At 65.0% G+C, this 17,504-nt stretch overlaps 4 protein-coding genes across 4 annotated transcripts; 2 read left to right on the top strand and 2 right to left on the bottom strand.

The window, feature by feature from the left end:
* The first annotated feature begins 76 nt into the window (after nt 1–76).
* CDK10 (cyclin dependent kinase 10) lies at nt 77–3,386 on the top strand. The gene is made up of 13 exons (XM_032121751.1): nt 77–226; nt 336–408; nt 861–932; nt 1,022–1,124; nt 1,240–1,321; nt 1,676–1,743; nt 1,953–2,005; nt 2,090–2,159; nt 2,239–2,298; nt 2,384–2,507; nt 2,588–2,727; nt 2,831–2,883; nt 2,976–3,386. The coding sequence occupies exons 1-13, from the start codon at nt 92–94 to the stop codon at nt 3,071–3,073; spliced, it is 1,131 nt and encodes a 376-aa protein (XP_031977642.1). The 5' UTR covers nt 77–91; the 3' UTR covers nt 3,074–3,386.
* Nucleotides 3,387–3,814: 428 nt separating this feature from the next.
* Nucleotides 3,815–5,059, bottom strand: SPATA2L (spermatogenesis associated 2 like). The gene is made up of 2 exons (XM_032122169.1): nt 4,712–5,059; nt 3,815–4,633 (listed from the first exon to the last, which is right to left on the bottom strand). The coding sequence occupies exons 1-2, from the start codon at nt 5,057–5,059 to the stop codon at nt 3,815–3,817; spliced, it is 1,167 nt and encodes a 388-aa protein (XP_031978060.1).
* On the bottom strand, nt 4,970–9,654 carry VPS9D1 (VPS9 domain containing 1). Its single transcript, XM_032121750.1, has 16 exons — nt 9,538–9,654; nt 8,995–9,067; nt 8,819–8,911; nt 8,557–8,719; nt 8,143–8,254; nt 7,939–8,001; nt 7,712–7,764; nt 7,545–7,632; nt 7,345–7,430; nt 6,791–7,254; nt 6,518–6,647; nt 6,247–6,440; nt 6,093–6,174; nt 5,833–5,937; nt 5,447–5,559; nt 4,970–5,060 (listed from the first exon to the last, which is right to left on the bottom strand). The coding sequence occupies exons 1-15, from the start codon at nt 9,652–9,654 to the stop codon at nt 5,484–5,486; spliced, it is 1,899 nt and encodes a 632-aa protein (XP_031977641.1). The 3' UTR covers nt 4,970–5,060; nt 5,447–5,483.
* A 433-nt stretch (nt 9,655–10,087) lies between these two features.
* ZNF276 (zinc finger protein 276) lies at nt 10,088–17,477 on the top strand. The gene is made up of 10 exons (XM_032121749.1): nt 10,088–11,523; nt 11,627–11,679; nt 12,280–12,780; nt 13,595–13,673; nt 14,728–14,808; nt 15,119–15,229; nt 15,306–15,381; nt 15,731–15,848; nt 16,092–16,191; nt 16,829–17,477. The coding sequence occupies exons 1-10, from the start codon at nt 10,874–10,876 to the stop codon at nt 17,112–17,114; spliced, it is 2,055 nt and encodes a 684-aa protein (XP_031977640.1). The 5' UTR covers nt 10,088–10,873; the 3' UTR covers nt 17,115–17,477.
* Nucleotides 17,478–17,504: the final 27 nt, after the last annotated feature.

The raw sequence follows: 17,504 nt of genomic DNA, 5'->3' as shown, positions 1-17,504 counted from the left end.
GATTGCTCGGGGCTTAACGCGTGTGGGCGGGGTCTGGCGGTGGGCGGGGCCGGCGGGGATAATAGCGCGCGTGCGCGGGGCGGAACCCGCCATGGCGGACATGGCAGCGGCTGAGGCGGGAGTGCCGCCGGCATCGGCATCAGCACCGGCCGAACCAGAGCTGGAACCCCTGCGGCTCCGGAGACTGCGGGGCGACGGCTTCTTCGAGGTTTCGGCAGCCGATCGGGTGAGTGCAGCGGGTCCCCGGGGGTGTGAGAGGGCTCGGGGCCGGCGGGGGGGTCCCCGGTGAGGAACCGTCGAGGCGGCACCGCCTGGACGCTGCTCTTTGGTTTCAGCTGGGACGGTGCCGCAGCGTGAAGGAGTTTGAGAAGCTGAACCGGATCGGAGAGGGCACGTACGGCATCGTGTGTGAGTGCGGGCAGTGCCTCCCGGGCGCGGGCGGCTCCCGGTGCGCTGTGGCCACGCGGGACCGGGAAGGGACCCCCAAGTTAATTCCGTTCCACCCCCTGCCATGGGTAGGGACGCCTTCCACTAGACCACACTGCTCCGAGCCCCGTCCAACCTGGCCTTGGCCGCTTACAGGCATGGGGCAGCCACAGCTGCTCTGGGCACCCTGTGCCAGGGCCTCCCCAGCCTCCCAGGGAAGAATTCCTTACCGATATCCCATCCATCCCTGCCCTCTGGCACTGGGAAGCCGTTCCCCCGTGTAGAATCCCAGCACGGGTCCCTGGGATCCCCAGGTCGGGAGAGGCCTGAAGCTCACACAGTTGCACCCCTGTGGCTGGGCTGGGGGGCCGAGGTGGGATCGGGATGAACCCAGGTGTGTGTCCTGGTGCCAACGCAGCCTGTGCTGCCCCCAGACCGTGCCCGGGACACGCTGACGGACGAGACGGTGGCACTGAAGAAAGTGCGGATGGACAACGAGAAAGATGGTAATGGAGGAGGGGGGGAGCAGGGGCTGCTCTGTCCTGGCTCTGGCTCCAGCCCGTTCCTGCAGCACGGCTGTTCCTCCCTCCCCCAGGAATGCCCATCAGCAGCCTGCGGGAGATCACCCTGCTCCTGCAGCTCCAGCACCCCAACATTGTGGAACTGAAGGAAGTGGTTGTGGGAAACCACCTGGAGAGGTGAGAGTCCCCTGTGTGTCCTCCCTCTGCCTTCCAGACCTCCTTGGAGCCCTGAGCCACCTCAGCAGACAAATCTGTCCTGGGGGAGGCTCTGACCTTGTCTTGTCTCCAACAGCATTTTCCTGGTGATGGGATACTGCGAGCAGGACCTGGCCAGTCTCCTGGAGAACATGCAGACGCCCTTCTCAGAGGCTCAGGTATGGGGTGCAGCAGGATTTGGGTCCAGCACCCCTGAGAGGGTGCTGCCATTCCCGGCAAAATATGTGGGCACTGTGAGGGGCTCCCTAGACCTTGAGGTGGGGGATGCCAGGGATTCTGATGCAGCCTGATTTGCTGAATCTCAGTGAACCCTCCAGGGACTTTCCAGGCTGGATTTGGGGCTGGAGCAAACTGTCAGGGAAACAGAGCTAGGAGAAAATGCCCACCCAGAACCCCCTGGGAGGACACAGGGGTGGAGGGACTGCAGGACACCCCAGTGGGTTTGGCCTGTGGGGGTTTGTCTAGCCAGTGCTGCTCCCGCAGCGGTCACAGTTCCTGTCCTCTGTCCCCAGGTGAAGTGCATCATCCTGCAGGTTCTCAAGGGCCTGCAATACCTCCATGAGAACTACATCATCCACAGGTGGGAGCGGCAGGATGGAGCTGTGGGGACAAAGGGGTGTCTGGGGACGCTTCCCATGTGCTGGGAGCAAGCGGCACCATCAGGAGCAGCTCCGGGTGGGGGTTTGGTGCCCATCAATGTGGGAGCACCAGCAGGGTAGGGAGGCCATGGAAAGATGGGATTGGCTTCTCCCTGCGGTCTCTCACCTCCAGCTGCTCCATTTCCCACAGGGACCTGAAGGTTTCCAACCTGCTGATGACCGACAAAGGCTGTGTGAAGATAGGTGAGTGCCGGCACCTGCGTCCCGCTCCAGCCGTGCCCGGAGCTTAGAGCTGGGCTCCCTCCTGACTGTGACTCTCTGTTGCAGCTGATTTTGGCCTGGCACGCACCTACGGGATGCCCCCCAAGCCCATGACCCCCAAAGTGGTGACTCTGTGGTGAGTGGCTGGTGCCGGGGCGGGTCCTCCCAGCGGGACGGGCTCGTGCTGGCTCTGCCACCAAGCGTCCCCTGTGCAGGTACCGCGCACCAGAGCTGCTGCTGGGGATGACGACCCAGACCACCAGCATCGACATGTGGTAAGGGGGGTGCTGAGGCTGCCTGGGTGGAGCTGGGGGGCTGCAAACTGTGGGGAGTCACTGGAAAGGCTCCTGTGCTCCGCAGGGCTGCCGGCTGCATCCTGGCCGAGCTGCTGGCACACAAACCGCTGCTGCCGGGCACCTCCGAGATCCACCAGATCGACCTCATCGTGCAGCTCTTGGGGACACCCAACGAGAACATCTGGCCGGTGAGAGCTCCCTGCCCATCTTCCCAGTCCTGTCTCCCTGGCTGCTCCCCTGGCCCCTCCTCACATGCAGTTTCCCTCAGGGGTTCTCCAAGCTGCCGCTGGCCACCCAGTACACCCTGCGCAAACAGCCCTACAACAACCTGAAACACAGGTTCCCCTGGCTCTCAGAGGCTGGGCTGCGACTGCTCAACTTCCTCTTCATGTATGACCCCAAGAAAAGGTAAGAGCCAGGCAGGATGCAGGGTGGGTAGGGCAGGGAACCTGCCCCACGCTGTCTCCCAGGCTGGGGTAGTCCCTTCCACTTGCCCTTGTGTCCCCCACAGGGCGACAGCCAAGGACTGCCTGGAGAGCTCCTACTTCAAGGAGAAGCCCTTGCGTAAGTACCCCCCCCCCCCGCCCTGTCCTGGGGCAGGGCAGGGCAGGACTGGGAGGCTTTGGGCCCTGCTGACACCTCTCTGTGCCCCACAGCCTGTGAGCCGGAGCTGATGCCCACCTTCCCACACCACCGGAACAAGCGGGCAGCCGGCACGGGGATGGAGAGCCAGGCCAAGCGCAGCAAGCCCTGAGCTGTCCCATGGGAACAGGCACCATGTATCCTGGCTGAGGTGGATTCCCTCAGCCCAATAGTCCTGGCCAGTGCCACGGGCTCCATCCATTCCCAGGACGGCTCCCAAAACCATCTCCCTGTGTGGGACGGGGCAGGCTCCAGTCTGGGGCTGGGCGAGCGTGGCCCCAGGGTCGGGAGTGAGGAGAGATGGGGCCTGGGGATGCCCAGGCTTGGCAGGGCCGGTCCTGTCCCACAGGGGTCCTGGCTTGTGCTGTCTGTGGGGGGCAACCCCGACTTTGCCATCATTAAAAGTATCTGAATTGGCAATGGTAGGAGGGAGTGACCTCATCCTTTGGTGCCAGCAGGGTTGGGAGAAGCTGTGGCTCTGCTCTCCTTCCTCTGTCTCACACATTCCTCCCTAGGGACAAGGATACCTCCATGCCAGCCCAGGTTCTGCCTACCTTTAAGTGGATCCCGGCTCCCACTCTCATGGGAGGTGGGAGCTGCTCCTGTAGGGTGATGTGCTGTCAGGTATCACTGCAGACCCTGCCCCTGGACCAGGCATCTTGGTCCCCCGCACCAGGACAGAACAGCCCATGCTGAGGCAGCCACTTTACTGATGCACTGAATAATTTACAGCAGCAGTGCCCGGGCTGGAGCAGGGCCCAGGCACCGCTGTCTCGGGGGCTGATGAGTCCGGTGTCCTTGTGCCAAGCGGTGGCCGTGCCCCTCCCTTCCCGGCAGGCAGGCAGCAGCCGTGTTAGGAGCGGGGTGCAGAGCCCTCAGCCAGCAGCATGTCCAGCTCCGTGCGCTGCAGCCAGAGCCGCTGCTGCCGCTCCCCGCGCAGCTCCTGGCCGCGGTGCCGGCTGCGGCAGGCGCGGCCTGTGGCACAGCCGCCGGCGTGCAGCTGCCGGCAGGTGCTGCAGCAGTACGAGGGCAGCATGCCCCGGTGCAGGCACGAGTGCAGCTGGTAGCACGGCAGCTCTGGGGCATCCTGGGCGCAATCCCGGTGCTCCCCCAGCACCTGGGGACTTCTGCCGGTCCCCACCGGCTCCTGCTCCAGGAAGAGGTGAGAGGAGGTGTCCGGATCAGCGCTGCCCACGGGCTCCGGCCCAAGCGCACCATCGCAGCGTCCCCAGCCCCTCTTGGGCACATCCTGAGGGTCCCTCCACAGCGCTGGGGGAGCTGTGTCCTTGCCCCCTGTGTCCTCGGGGCTGGCTGGCATCTCCTGGTAGAGATCTACGCTGTCCCCACAGTCAGCAGCTGCCCCGCGCTGCGTCCGCGGGTCCTGCAGCATCTCCAGGTGCCCCTTGACCCCCGCGGCCCGATGCCGCGCCTCCAGCAGTTCCTCGGCGCGGGGCCGCGGCAGTCGCAGCGCCAGCTCCGCCAGGATCTCACACTCCAGGCGGCAGGCGAGGAAGCCGACAGCGGCAGCAATCAGCGTGGGCCCCGGGGGCAACCGGGCCACAGCCAGGCGGTGCCGGTCCTGCCGCTCGTAGCCCAGTCGGCCCAAACTCCACACCAGGTCGGCTTCGGGGAGCGCCGGGCGCAGCAGGTGCATGTAAGCACCGGAGTATGTCTGCAAGGAACAACGGGAGGCGTGGCTGGAGCTGTCTGGGTACTCCCACGACATCCCCTTACCACCTTAGGGCCTCACCTGGATGGTGCCGAACTCCCGGCGCCACGGGAAGAGGTAGAGGTTGACGGCCGCCAGCTCCAGCAGCCGGAAGGCGCCGGCCAGGCCCCGCAGCGCCAGCCCGGTGTCGGGGTGGTCCCGCAGCCCCCGAGCCAGCAGTGCCAGGGCATCCTCCTGCAGAGCCCCCAGCAGCGCCGGCTCCCGCTGCAGCCGCTGCCGCAGCCGCTCCGCCACGGCGGGGTCGGGGCAGGTCCCAGCGGGGCCGAACGCCCGCTGCAGCGAGCGCCGGTACTCCCGGTGGAACTCCTGCCGGAACTCCTGCCCGTATTCCTGCCGCTGCTCCTGCCGCAGCGCCGAGCCTGCACACATGCTGGGGGTACAGCAGCGTGAGATCCCACCCTGGCATCCCCCTCCCAGACCTATGAAGATACCCCCGCCAAAGCCTCAGCCCCGGAACTCCGCTCACCCGAGGCCTCCCCGGCACCTCCCCGGTCCCGGTCCCCCCGGTGTCACTCCCTTGCTTCCCCCTGTTCGCCCCCCCGAGGCCTCCCGGTGTTCCCACCCGCCCCTGGTTCCGCCCCGGTCCCGGTTTCCCCCCACCTGCCGGTCCGGCCGCTCGCTTCCCCCCCCGTTCCCCTTCCGCGCCCACCGGGCCGGAACGCACGTGCCGCCCGTGGCTCCGCCCCCGGGGCGGGGCCGAGCCCGCGGACAGCGCCCCCTGCAGGGCGGGAGGACCCGGGGAGGGGGCGTCAGCACCTGCCCGGGGCTGTGGGGGTCCCGCGCCGCCCCCTCCTCACTGCAGGGACTCCACGTAGGACAGGGCGCTCTGCAGGGACGTCAGGCAGTACCCCTCCTCCCCGATCAGGTACCTGTGCCCACACGCATCACACTGTCACCAACGGGACGCCACCACGGGCGCCAGGCTGCCACCGCTGGGACACCGGCACCACCGGGACACCAACCCAGGCACCGCACGAGCACCGCACCGTCATGGCTGTGACACTGCCGTGACCAGGACACCAGCACAGCCACCACCCCTCAGCCCTGCGCTCCCAGGAGCTGCTGTTGCCACCCCCATCCCGGGAGGGTGACACTGTCCTGAGCCCAGGGCTGCCTGCATGGCCCAGCAGCCCGGCACGTACCCCTCATGGATGAACTCCTCCAGGGCGGTGCACTCGGAGAGCAGCTGGGGCAACCCCGTCTGCAGCACCACGTAGGACAGGATGGGCAGCAGGTCATCTGCCCCGCTGTGACAACAGGGACTCGTCAGCCATGGTGGCCACAGGGACTGGTGCCCCAACACTGCACCGGCCGCAGCAGCCCCCAGCCCCACACCTGCCCCATACTCCCCACGCTCCCTGTTCCGCTCTGTCTGGCCGAGGGACGTTGTTCCCGTACTCACATGGCGGCCGTGGCGAGGCTCCGGGCGTCCCGGGTGCCGCAGTACTCCTCGGCACACTCGCAGATGCCACGCAGGGCTCGCACTGTGGCACAGGGCGAGCGTCAGGGTCACCGCCAGCCCCGGGCCCCCGCCCCGCGCCGCCACCGCCGCTCACCGATGCACTCCAGCTTCCTGCGGGGACAGGTCTCCAGCGGGATGAGGCGCAGGTCCTGCACGGCGGAGGCGTATGCGGGGCGGCCGGGGGTGGGCGGGAAGAGGCGTGAGGCCAGCCCCATGTCGGCGGGGCTGGCGTGCCGGTGCCGCTCCATGCTGCGCGCCAGGGCCGCCTCGCGGGGTTGCTGCACGGTCCTGAGGGCACAGAGGTGACAGGGGGATGCCAGGAAGGGAGCAGTGGGTCTCAGACCCTCCAAAGCGGGTCACGGTACCTGTAGAGGGCCAGGAGAGGGGCCCAGAGTGGGGGGAAGAAGGCCTCCTCCAGGCAGGCCAGGCACTGGTCCTTGCCGGCGGCAGTGCCGAGCCCCTCGAAGGCCAGCAGAGTCAGAGCCAGCAGCCTGTCTGGGAAGGGCAAGTCACAGAGCAAGCTGGGACCCCTGTCCTACCCACACTGGGACTTCCTATCCTGCCCACCCTGTGCCCCGAGTCATAACGGGGTGCAGGAGAGCCCACAGACAGCCCTCATCTGCCCCCCACTCCCTCACCAATGGCGTTGTGGATGTCCCTCACGACGCCCTTCAGCAGCTCCGGCAGCGCCGTGTCCTGCCCGGGGCCGGCCGGGGTCTCTGCGGGGGCCCAGCCCTCAGGGGACGCCAGGAACCGCTCCAGGTCCTCGAAGGAGCTTTCCCGGGGGGTCTCGGGGGGCTCGGCGGGCCCCGGGGCGCCGCTGTCGGCGAGGGGGGTGGTGGTGGACTGGCTGTGCCGCAGCGCGGCCGGGCCGTGCTCGGGCACCGAGAACATGCAGTGGAGGCTGCGGGACGCTCGGAGCCGGCGGCCCCCCGGCTCGGCGGGCAGCGAGGAGCCCCCGGCGTCCAGCGACAGGAAGGAGAGGCCCGAGGGGGAGGCGGGGGAAGCGTCGGCGGGGCCGCGGCTGACGGCGGGGTAGAGCCGGGCGTACACCGCACACTGCAGCCGCCGCAGCAGCTGCGTGATGGGGTGCTCGGGGCAGCTGTGGGCAGAGGGACGGGGTGGGCAGGGGGCACCGGCAGCAGCCGCAGCCCCCTCGCTCTGGCAGGGCCGTGCCCACCCCCGGCAGTACCTCAGGAGGCAGGAGAAGAGCCCTGACACCACTGAGAGATCCGCCGGGCTCCGCTTCAGCTGCGCCTTCCACTGCCTCGGCCAGTCCTGGGGAGTGTCCAGGGCTGGTCATGGGGAAGGTGCGGCACCCTGCCCCACGGCACAGCCTCCTGCCCCACGGCACAGCCTCCAGCCTGCCAGCAGCCCCTGGCCCACACTCACATGGTCCTGCTCATACTCAAGGATGGCAGCGTAGAGTGCTCGCTGCTCCTGCTCCTCGGGGGTGAGGGCCACGCTGCTGGAGAACCTCCTGGGGACACCCCGGGCCAGTGAGCGCACTGCTGAGTGTCCCCACAGCGCAGGGCCCCTGTGGTGACATCCCCACTCACCGGTTGGCCGCCTCCTGCAGCCGCAGCCGCCGCTCCTCCATCTTACGCTGCAGCTGGGCCAGGCACAGTTAAGGGTCCGGAGCCACCACCGTGCTCACCCACTGCCCTTCGCCCTCCTCCATCCCCCCAGCTGGGACCCAGAGGCCTGTGTGGGGTCGGTGACACCCAGGACAGGGCAGAGGCTCTGCTGGAGCTAGCTCTTGGAGCAATCCCGCTGGGAAGGATACGGTCTCCTCCCGGGCCTTGGCAATCACCAGGTTCTCCATCATCTGCCGCTGCAGGGACAGTGTCTGCGGAGCAGGAGGAGCGTTGGGAACATCCACCCACACCCCGTGGCCAGCAGTGGGGAGTGGGGGATCCCCCAGGAACCCTCTCCCTGCCTGGCTGCCGGCTCCGTGCGGCTCCCAGCCCCTCCCCAGCCCCCCACTTGCCAGGGATGTCTTCTGCACGGCCTGGCTTGGGTTCAGCCGTGCCACCCGCGCCTCGTAGGCCGCCTTAAGCTTCTGGTTCTGCAGAGAGGCCTCCTCCAGCGGCGTCAGCTCCCTGTAGGAACGGCCTCAGCACCCGTGACAGGCCACAGGACATGTGCCAGGACCCCATCCTGCCCCATGACCCCCCAGGCGGGCATGGGGCCACTGCCAGTCCTTGTGTCCCAGTTCTTGCCAGACCCTGTGTCCCAAACCCCCCAAGTTTGAACCCCCCATGTCCCACCCCCTGTGTTTGAGCCTCCCATGTCCCAGCCCCTGCATCCCAGTCCACATCAGCCCCCCATGATCCACCCCTCTGTGTCTCAGCCCCATATCCCAGTCCCCGTGTCCCAACTCCCATGCCCAAGCCCCCCGTACTTCCGTGCGCTCTGTGCCTCAGCGATCTGCAGCTTCTGGAAGATCTCCGGGGGCAGGAATGGCGAGAGCTTCCCCCCCTCATCTGAGCAGACCCGGCGGTGCCTGGAGAGGGGTGTGGGGCCCCCACCCCGCTCCTGTGCAGCCGGTTTCACCTGGGCTTTCCCTGGAGACGGGGGCAGGACAGGTGGGCTGTGCCTCACCACCAGCCTGGCCCTGGGGGGGCACCCAGCTCCCCAAAACGGGACCCCCACCCCTCACTCACCCAGCGCCGCTGCGATGGATTTGACCCTCTCCAGGCACTGCTCCGCCAGCTTCAGCAGTTTTGGGGTGTCAGGCGTGACCCCCTCGCTGTTCTCTGTGGGGAGGGGGTGCTGAGGTCACTGCAGGACTTCCACCGACCCCATGGTTCCGCGGGGAGGACAAGGGGTCCTGCCTTACCCGTCCCTGCCGCCTCCTCCTGCAGGGCCTGGGCGATGAGGGTGATGCTCTTCAGGTACTCCACGTAGGCCTCCTGCCAAAGGGGGGGCTGAGCAGGGACTCCCGGGGCCGGGGGAGCTCGGGAACCCCCAGGGGGATCGCAGGGTCCCGGTCCAAACGGGAGCCGGGGGGAGCCCGGGGGTGCGGGGCTAGTCCGGGGGTGCTGGGTCAGACCGGGGATGCAGCCCCGGGAGTGGGGCGTGAGTCCGGGAATGCGGGGGGAGCCCCGGGATGCGGCTGAGCCCCGGGATGCAGGATGAGACCGGCAGTGCAGCCCCGCGGCTGGGGGCGAGACCGGGGGACGCACCCCGGCGATGCGGGGGGAGCCCAGGGATGCAGAAGAAGCCGGGGATGCAAAAGGAGCACAGGGATACAGGAGGAGACCGGGGATGCAGCCCCGGGGATGGGGGGGTTGAGCCCGGGGGCGCGGGGGGAGCCCCGGGGGTGCAGTCCCGGGGATGCGGCGGAGCCCGGGGGTCCCTCCCCGGCCGTGCCCGCGCTCACCCTGGTCCGCCCGGCGCTGTCCATGCCCAGGGCGCCGCTCGCCGCCCTCATGGCTCCCTGCAGCCCGCGGGCCCCCCGGCCCGGCGCGGGCCCCTCGCCGGCCCCCGGCGCGGCCATGGCCGCGGGGCCGCCCGGAACGGCGCGCTGGGGCCGCGGGCCCGCCCGGAGCGCGGCGGGACGGACCGGGCGCGGCGGGTCCCCCCGGCCGGCGGGGGCGCTGCGGGCGGGCGGAGCCTCCGGGCCCGGCGGGGACGATGAAGCGCGATCGGCGCGGGCGGTTCCTGGCGGCCCCGGGCGGCCCCCGGGCCCCCCCCGCGCCCCGCCGGACCCCCGGCACGGCCGCCCGCGGCACCGAGCCCGCCGAGCCCCCCGCGGCCGCCGCCTGCGCACCGGAGGCAGGTGAGGCCCGAGCGCGGGGACCGGGGCGGGGGGAGCGGGGACACGGCCGGAGCCGCTTCCCCGGGGCCTGAGCCGCTGCGGGGCCACCGGCGGGACCGGCCGCCACCGGGACGGGCTGCGAGGACCGGCTGTGGGCGAGCCCTTGGTGTGGCGGGGTTCCCTCCGCACTGCCGGGGTCAGACCTCCCGTCCCGGGGCTCGGTGCCGAACGGGGGCAGGTCAGAACCGGCCCGTTTGTGTGGAGTTTCTTCCCCCTTGAAACACCGAACATCCCGGTGCCGGTAACGGCAAAGCAAGGAGGAATTCGGTACCCGGGGAGGGAGAGCGGGGGAACCTCCCGCTATTTCGGGGTGCTCGGCTACCGCCTGCTCCGGTTTGGGGGTGACCGGGACCCTCCCTCCGTCAGGGTTTGAGTGTGGTCAGGACACTCCCGCCATCCTGTTTGGGGTGACTGGGACCTTCCTGCCATCCCGCTTTGGGGTGGCTGATATCCGCGCGTGTTGCAGCTGGGGCAGGAGATAAGCGGGATCTCCAGCGGCTCCCTTGGGTGCTGTGACACCGGCGCTGCCCCGGGAGGGCGGGTGGCTCACGGGGCACTCACAAACGGGGACTCGGGCCCCCCCCCCCAAGACACTCCCCCAGCAGCTGCTGCCCTGTCCCACCACTGTCACCACCACTGTCACCACCCCCGCGGGCTGTGGTGAGACCCCCAGGGCTCGGAGCACGGCTGGGCTGGATCAGGGCCGGGAGGAGGCTGTGCTTAGGGTTCCCTTCACACTGCTGGGGTGCAGTGGAGGGATGGAAATTATTCCACAGAGCGGGAACGCCACAGGGCAGTGAACTGGGTGACACTTTTCATCCTGCCCTGCTATTCCGGGTTGGGAGCTGCATGTCCCCAGCTGCTGCCCCACTCCAGGGTGCTACTGGGGAGCTGAGGAATGGGACAGCCAGCACTGGGGCAGCCAAGGGACACAATGCCAGCTCTAAATACTTGGGAGATAAACACCGGGGAAGGGGAAGAACTGCTGAAACCAAAGGATGGCATTGGCAGAGGCCTGGGAAAACCACAGCAGAGAGGAGGCTCTGCCACCGGGACAGTGGGGCCAGAAAGGGTGATTTTGGATCAGCTGGTGTCAGAAGGGTCTTCTCCTGCCTGGATTTTCCTGGATTGCTTTGCTGAAGGCGGGGCTATGGAGGCAGCTGGGATGAAGGGAAGGGGAGCACCTTTGGGTGGATCAGTGCCATTCCTCAGCAGCCACGCTCGATCCTCCTCGGCAGGAATCGGCAGAGCCCTGAGCACCGGCTACTGCCGCCTGTGCCACGGGAAGTTCTCCTCGCGGAGCCTGCGCAATGCCTTCGGGAAGGTGCCCGTGCTGGGGGAGAACTCGGAGAAGCAGCGGCGCGTGGACCAGGTGTTCTTCGCCGACTTCCAGCGGCTGGTGGGCGTGGCGGTGCGGCAGGACCCCGCGCTGCCACAGTTCGTCTGCAAGAAATGCCATGCCCAGTTCTACAAGTGCCGCAGCGTCCTCCGGACCTTCATCCAGAGGGTGAATGCCTCGCCCACGGGCCACGCCAAGTCCAAAGGAAAGTACGTGGCCTTTCTTGCCTCCCGGGAGCAGCACGGTGCCGTGTGTTGCCACGTGGTCCCTCCATGACCCTCAAATCCCACTGTGCCACTCTGGTTTTTGCAGGAGCAGCGGGGTCGAGGCGCAGCCGGGGATGGAAGGAGGTGCCTCCTGCCTGGGTGAGTGCTCACTCCCCTTTTCCTTCTGCCACGCCACCAGTGGAGGGCTGGGGTTGATGGGTGCTGAGAAGTGACCACATGCAGGAGGGTTCTGGTGTCCTTCAATAGGGCTGGTTCTCCTTCCTCCCTCTGGCTTCCCAGGAGAATCTTCACCTTCCTGAGCTGGGCCAGATAGGCACAGGCTCACCTCAGGGTGGGAAGAGCAGGCAGAGCAGATTTGGGTGGCAGTGCCAGGCCTGTCCCAGCTGCTGTCAGGCACTGGGGACAATTGGAAATACTCTGTGAAGCAAATGATGGAGGGAGGTGGTGGAGTCGCTGTCCCTGGAGGTGTTTAAGGAAAGACTGGATGTGACACTCAGTGCTCTGGTCAGGCAGGGTGGTGTTTGGTCACAGGTTGGACTCAGGGATCTCAGAGGACTTTTCCAACCTCAGTGGTTCTGTGATCCTGGCAGGCGCTGGGGCTGCCCTGCTCCAGCCCTCTGGGTGCAGCCCCTTGGGGTGGCTCCCACCTGCCTTTCTGGCGCAGCCCTGGGGGGAGCAGATCCACATCCACATCCCCCCCGTGCCCAGGCCTGACTGTGCTGCCTCTCCCCTGGCCAGTTGACTTGATCACGTCCAGCCCGCAGTGCCTGCACAGCCTGGTGACGTGGACGCACACGCACGCCGGGAGCTGCGACTCGGTGCCCGGGCTGCGGAGCGTGCTCTCCTCCGAGTACTGCGGCATCATCCGTGCCGTCTGGGGCTGCGGGGACGGCCACGACTACGTCATGGACACGGACTCGGACTGCAGCTCCGTGCTGCTCGACAACGCCCTGTCCGTCAAACGGGAGTGGAGCAAGGGCACGGCGCAGCAGCGCTTGACTGACAACGGGGCCGGGGCGGACAATGCCGAGGCTGTTCCTGCTCCCAAAGCCCAGCACGCTCCAGTAAGGACAGCTCCTTGCCAGCAGCCCGCCAACAAAGGGACCACGGCGGTGCCACTGAATGTGGAGAACGAGCCGCCGCAGGACAGAGACCCGTCTCCCTCGCAGCTGGACAGCGCGGCCTCCGTCCGGGAGCAGGCCCTGCTGCAGCCCGTCTCCCCGCTGAGCACTGCCACAGGTAAGGGGTTTGCTTCCTGATCTCCCTCCTGGGGAAAGACAGGGAGCTGGAGAGGTGGCCCAGGGAGCAACAAGGGGCTGGGCCCTCTCCCTGGAGACTGCTGTTCCTCAAGGAGGGCGCAGATCCTTCTGGGCAGTGCTCAGCGATTGGCCTCTGATCAGGGAGGAGGGTGCTGAGCCATGCAGAAGGGACAGGGGAACACGGGGTCACCCTGCTGGTTCTGTGTGCTGTTCCCCTTCTGGTAGAGGGGAGAACCTGCTGCCGTGCTCTTTCCAGAGGTACAGGATGGTCACTGGTTCCCCAGCACTGTTTGCTGGATGTTTCTTTCGGCTCGACCCTGAAGTTGGGTTTCCCAGCTCCACAGCAGCTGATGCTGAATCCCAGGAGCCCCTTCTGTCCCTAAAGGAAAACTGCTGGGTGAACTGCCCCAAACGCCACTTCCAGAAGTGAGGAATTAACACCCATTTTGAGTTGCAGAAGGGGGGCTATGCTTAGCTCCCACACCCACGGGAAATGTCCGCTGCTGGACACAGGAATGGCAGCTGGGACTTGCCTAGGGACAAGTCTGTCAGTTATGGGTGTCACAGGAGGAACCAAAAGCTGCTCCTGGGAGCTGCAGGGTCAAGGTGGAGCACAGGGAGAGCCATTTCTGGGCAGAGGGGACAGTTTGGTTTAAACAGTCATTGATTGCCACGGAGCATGTGTTCCCCACGGTGTGACCACGCAAGTGCACCCGGAGCAGTCGGCTCCTCCTCGGCCGACGTGGGTCTGCTGCTTTTCCTTGTAACGCACCGTGTTCTCCTTCATTCCCTAGGACAGTTGAGTGGGAAGCAGGTTCTGTCTGCAACGTCGGATGAGCGGGTAAAAGACGAGTTCAGTGACCTTTCTGAGGGGTGAGAGAAGAGTGGGTTTAAAATAGCCTAAATGTCTTCTTTGCCAGTGTGAACTCCCCAACCCAGAGAGCTCTTTTTCCACCAGCGTGGGGGCTCGGAGCGGTGGCTCTGCTGCAGCCACCGTGGAGCTCGTGGCTCTGAGGCTCTGAGCTCCCTCCTGTGCTCTGGGGGGTTTGCACACACGTGTGCTCCGTGCTTGTCGGCTGCTTCCAGCAATCCTGGCCCTGTTTTGTCCCCTCTCTGCGCTGGGGAAGGAGCCGTGCTGGGAGATGCTGCTCCAGCCCCATAACCCCCGGACAGTTCCCTCCGTGGCTGGGGCTGCGGGAGAGCAGTGGGAGCGGGAATGCAGGCACGGGGTGGCACGAGGAGAAACCACCCCGTTTGCTCCCAGGGAAGCGGGAGGGACCTGGCAGCTCCACGGTCCGTTGTGAGCAAGGATTTGGCTCAGTCCAACACAGGTGTTTGGAATGGGGCTGTAAATACACAAGTGCAGGCGTTCCGAGTCTAAAGGGCCAAGTGCAGAGTGACTCCAGTGTCAGCTGAGCCTGTCAGCTGTCACGTTAAAAGGGCAGCAACAATTTATTGCCTATTTCCTGTCTTCAGGAATTAATTGCTTCTTGTATGGCTTAAGGCCTAAAAGGAGGAAAAAGAAAAATCCAAATGTGGCTGTTACATTTGAGGGAACACAGAATGACCTGCAGCTTCATTAACCTGCGCCAGACAATTATGCGACGTTCTTGCTCCACAAAATTCCTTTTCCCGGTAGAGGAAGCGGCAACCACATCCCTCACCCATGAATAGATCCTTTCAGTAACAGCCGTTTTTTTGTTCTCCTGACAGTGGTTTGATTATTCTTGCAGAGTTTTAGCCCTAAAAGGTCCTGATTTGGGTCTTTGCTGGGTTCACCGGCACTGTGTTTGCTCGGGGAGAGGACGGGGAGGAGAACACGTGGAGCGGCCGCCGTGGGGGAGATGGATGTGCTGGGAATGGGGAACTGCTGGTGCTGAGGGTCAGCCCGAGGTCACGTTGGTAAAGGGCAACTTCTCTCTCTCAGGGACTTCTTGAGCGATGATGAAAGCGAGAAGAGAAACGTGCAATCTTCAGATGACTCCTTCGAGCCTTACCCCGAGAAGAAGTAAGGGGCTCTCGGGGTGGGTGGGGGGCGGGTGCCCACCCCCACAGGGCCAACATCTCTTTCCTTATGGCTCTGTTCCCTACACATTCCTGCCTGGGGGCCACGGAGGTGCCCCCAAGCTCCCCGTTGGGTTAAAGCTGGGCCGCATCCCTCATCCCCAGCCTGGCACAGCCACAGCCCAGCTCATCTGCCTGGGGCTGTGTGTGCTCCTGCTCTGCCAAGTCATAGTCAGCTGTAACAACTGGGGACACTTAGGTGGGTCTAAAACCAAGATCAAGTCTTAAACCACTGTCCTGGTTCTTTCTTGGAGGGTTTCTGGCAAGAAAAGTGACAATAAAGAAGCAAAGAAGGTGGAAGAGCCCAAAATAAGGAAGAAGCCAGGGCCTAAGCCAGGCTGGAAAAAAAAAATCAAATGTGAACGGTAAGGAGAGGGTCTGGCAGGGCTGGACCGGGCTGCAGCCCCATGCCCACACCACCTCACACACCTCTGCTTGCAGGGAGGAGCTGCCCACCATCTACAAGTGTCCTTACCAGGGCTGCACCGCTGTCTACAGAGGGGCTGATGGCATGAAGGTGAGCTCAGGCTCTGCTCCTGTCCCACACTGGTGGCTCCCACTACTCCGGAGCCACTTCCATGTGAGCAGAGGATCCCTGATGGGTTTAATTCCCCGCCCTGCTCTACAGGAGGCAGTCAGTCACTAAAAGCAGCCTGCTGGGAGTCCTGGCCTTTTCCAGTCTGCTCTGGCTCTCCCTGTTCCTCCTGCCACTGGCTCACTGCCCTTGGAACAGGCTCCACAATGTCTGGCTAAAGCCCCTGCTGCCAGGGGTAGATCGGGATGCAAATCCTGGTTTTTCACATGGTGGTCTCGGTGTTCAGGGATCCAATTTGCTCCCTGACAGAAGCTCTGTCCTTGCTTTGCAGAAACACATCAAAGAGCACCACGAGGAGGTGCGGGAGAGGCCCTGCCCTCACCCTGGCTGCAACAAGGTGTTCATGATCGACCGGTACCTGCAGCGGCACGTCAAGCTCATCCACACAGGTGTGTGCCAGCAGGTGACAGGTCACAGACACCCCGCACCTCGTGGCACCACGGTTGGAGGTGCTGAGGCTCTGGGCGGGGGTGGCACCTCACGTGGGCCTGTGAATGGAACAAGGGGCACACAGAGGAACGCAAGGCAGGGGAGGGGTTCAGACTCCCACAGGGAGTGTGGGCAGCTGCGTGTGCGGGGCACATTCCAGGAATGCAGCAGAATCCATGCCTCTCTTCTGTTGCTCGTGGCAGAGGTACGGAACTATATCTGTGATGAGTGTGGGCAGACCTTCAAGCAACGCAAACACCTCTCGGTCCATCAGATGCGGCACTCGGGAGCGAAGCCCCTGCAGTAAGTGATTCCACCAGGGAGCAAAGGGATCAGTCACTGACCCTGGCACAGTAATTCTGGGATACAAACCCTGCCTGGAGCTGGCAGCATCCTGGCTGGATCACTTTAAACAGAATGAATGAGGAGAGGGTCATGGAGCACCTCTGCTATGAGGAAAGGTTGGGAGTGCTGGGCGTGTTCAGCCTGGAGAAGATTCCAGGGAGACCTCAGAGCTGCTTCCAGGGCCTAAAGGGGCTCCAGGAGAGCTGCAGAGGGACTTGGGACAAGGTCCTGGAGTAACAGGACAAGGGGGAGTGGCTTCCCACTGCCAGGGGACAGGGTTAGATGGGATGTTGGAAAGATATTCTTTCCTGTGAGGATGGTGAGGCCCTGGCACAGGTTGTGGACTCCCCATCCCCGAAGTGTCCAAGGCCAGGTTGGACAGGGCTTGGAGCAATGTGGGATAGTGGAAGGTGTCCCTGCCCATGGCAGGGGGTGGGATGGGATGAGCTTTAAGGTCCCTTCCAACCCAAACCATTGCAGGATTCTGTGATTCAGTGAAATGTCCATCCCCAGCACCTGCTCCAGCCCCAGCGCTCTCCCCTGGGCTGAGCGAGGCAGCACCAGGCTGGTGCTGAGCCCCCTTTGCCTTCGGCAGGTGTGAGATCTGTGGGTTCCAGTGCCGCCAGCGCGCCTCCCTCAAGTACCACATGACCAAACACAAAGCAGAGGCAGAGCTGGAGTTCGCCTGCGACCAGTGCGGGAAGCGCTTCGAGAAGGCCCATAACCTCAACGTCCACATGTCCATGGTGCACCCTCTGACCCAGACTCAGGACAAAGCCAAGCCGCTGGAGCCAGAGCCCATCCTCCTCCTCACTACTTCAGGGACTGCGGAAGGCCAGGCGGTGAAGCCAGAAGTGACTGCACAGCCCGAGCCCACCTGAGGGGCCGGGGACGCGTGCCCAGCCCAGCCCCGTAGAAGCCGTACGGCAGTGGAGATTTTTAATCTACGTTTTAGTCTCCCAAAGAACTCCGTGGAATTAGCTTCAGCTTGCTCAGAAAAGGCTTGTTCTCATGCAGTGGTTTCCATGCTCACGTCTGATTCAGCAGTGTTGTACTAAGAGTGTCTAATCCCAGGGGAGGGGACGTTGGCAGCACCCCTTCGTGTCCCCAGCCCCACGCACACGTTGTAGAAACCAAGTTGGCCACGACTGTTCCCTGCCTGCACAGAGGTGCCCTCGGGGGTTCAAGGGGGACAGAGGACAGTGGGACAACTTTCAGGAGACATTTTGTTTTGGAAAAAGAAGAAAAAAAAAAAACCCAACAACATAATT

The sequence above is a fragment of the Corvus moneduloides genome, chromosome 12 (assembly GCF_009650955.1).
Source record: "Corvus moneduloides isolate bCorMon1 chromosome 12, bCorMon1.pri, whole genome shotgun sequence".
Taxonomy (NCBI): domain Eukaryota; kingdom Metazoa; phylum Chordata; class Aves; order Passeriformes; family Corvidae; genus Corvus; species Corvus moneduloides.
The sequence above is the reverse complement of the archived record's forward strand: the minus strand, read 5'-3'. Positions and strand labels throughout refer to the sequence as shown.

What these genes read in the sequence shown, in the direction of transcription:
- CDK10 (XM_032121751.1), top strand. Translation starts at nt 92, where the DNA reads ATGGCGGACATGGCAGCGGCTGAGGCGGGAGTGCCGCCGGCATCGGCA. An exon ending in GATGGACAACGAGAAAGATG is followed by an intron (nt 933 to 1,021) that starts GTAATGGAGGAG and finishes TCCCTCCCCCAG; the next exon opens with GAATGCCCATCAGCAGCCTG. An exon ending in CTTCAAGGAGAAGCCCTTGC is followed by an intron (nt 2,884 to 2,975) that starts GTAAGTACCCCC and finishes TGTGCCCCACAG; the next exon opens with CCTGTGAGCCGGAGCTGATG.
- SPATA2L (XM_032122169.1), bottom strand. Translation starts at nt 5,059, where the DNA reads ATGTGTGCAGGCTCGGCGCTGCGGCAGGAGCAGCGGCAGGAATACGGG. An exon ending in GGGAGTTCGGCACCATCCAG is followed by an intron (nt 4,634 to 4,711) that starts GTGAGGCCCTAA and finishes TGTTCCTTGCAG; the next exon opens with ACATACTCCGGTGCTTACAT.
- VPS9D1 (XM_032121750.1), bottom strand. Translation starts at nt 9,654, where the DNA reads ATGGCCGCGCCGGGGGCCGGCGAGGGGCCCGCGCCGGGCCGGGGGGCC. An exon ending in CCAAGGCCCGGGAGGAGACC is followed by an intron (nt 7,765 to 7,938) that starts GTATCCTTCCCA and finishes TGCCTGGCCCAG; the next exon opens with CTGCAGCGTAAGATGGAGGA. An exon ending in CTGCAGGAGGCGGCCAACCG is followed by an intron (nt 7,633 to 7,711) that starts GTGAGTGGGGAT and finishes GGGTGTCCCCAG; the next exon opens with GAGGTTCTCCAGCAGCGTGG.
- ZNF276 (XM_032121749.1), top strand. Translation starts at nt 10,874, where the DNA reads ATGGGACAGCCAGCACTGGGGCAGCCAAGGGACACAATGCCAGCTCTA. An exon ending in TTCAGTGACCTTTCTGAGGG is followed by an intron (nt 13,674 to 14,727) that starts GTGAGAGAAGAG and finishes TCTCTCTCTCAG; the next exon opens with GGACTTCTTGAGCGATGATG. An exon ending in CGTCAAGCTCATCCACACAG is followed by an intron (nt 15,849 to 16,091) that starts GTGTGTGCCAGC and finishes TGCTCGTGGCAG; the next exon opens with AGGTACGGAACTATATCTGT.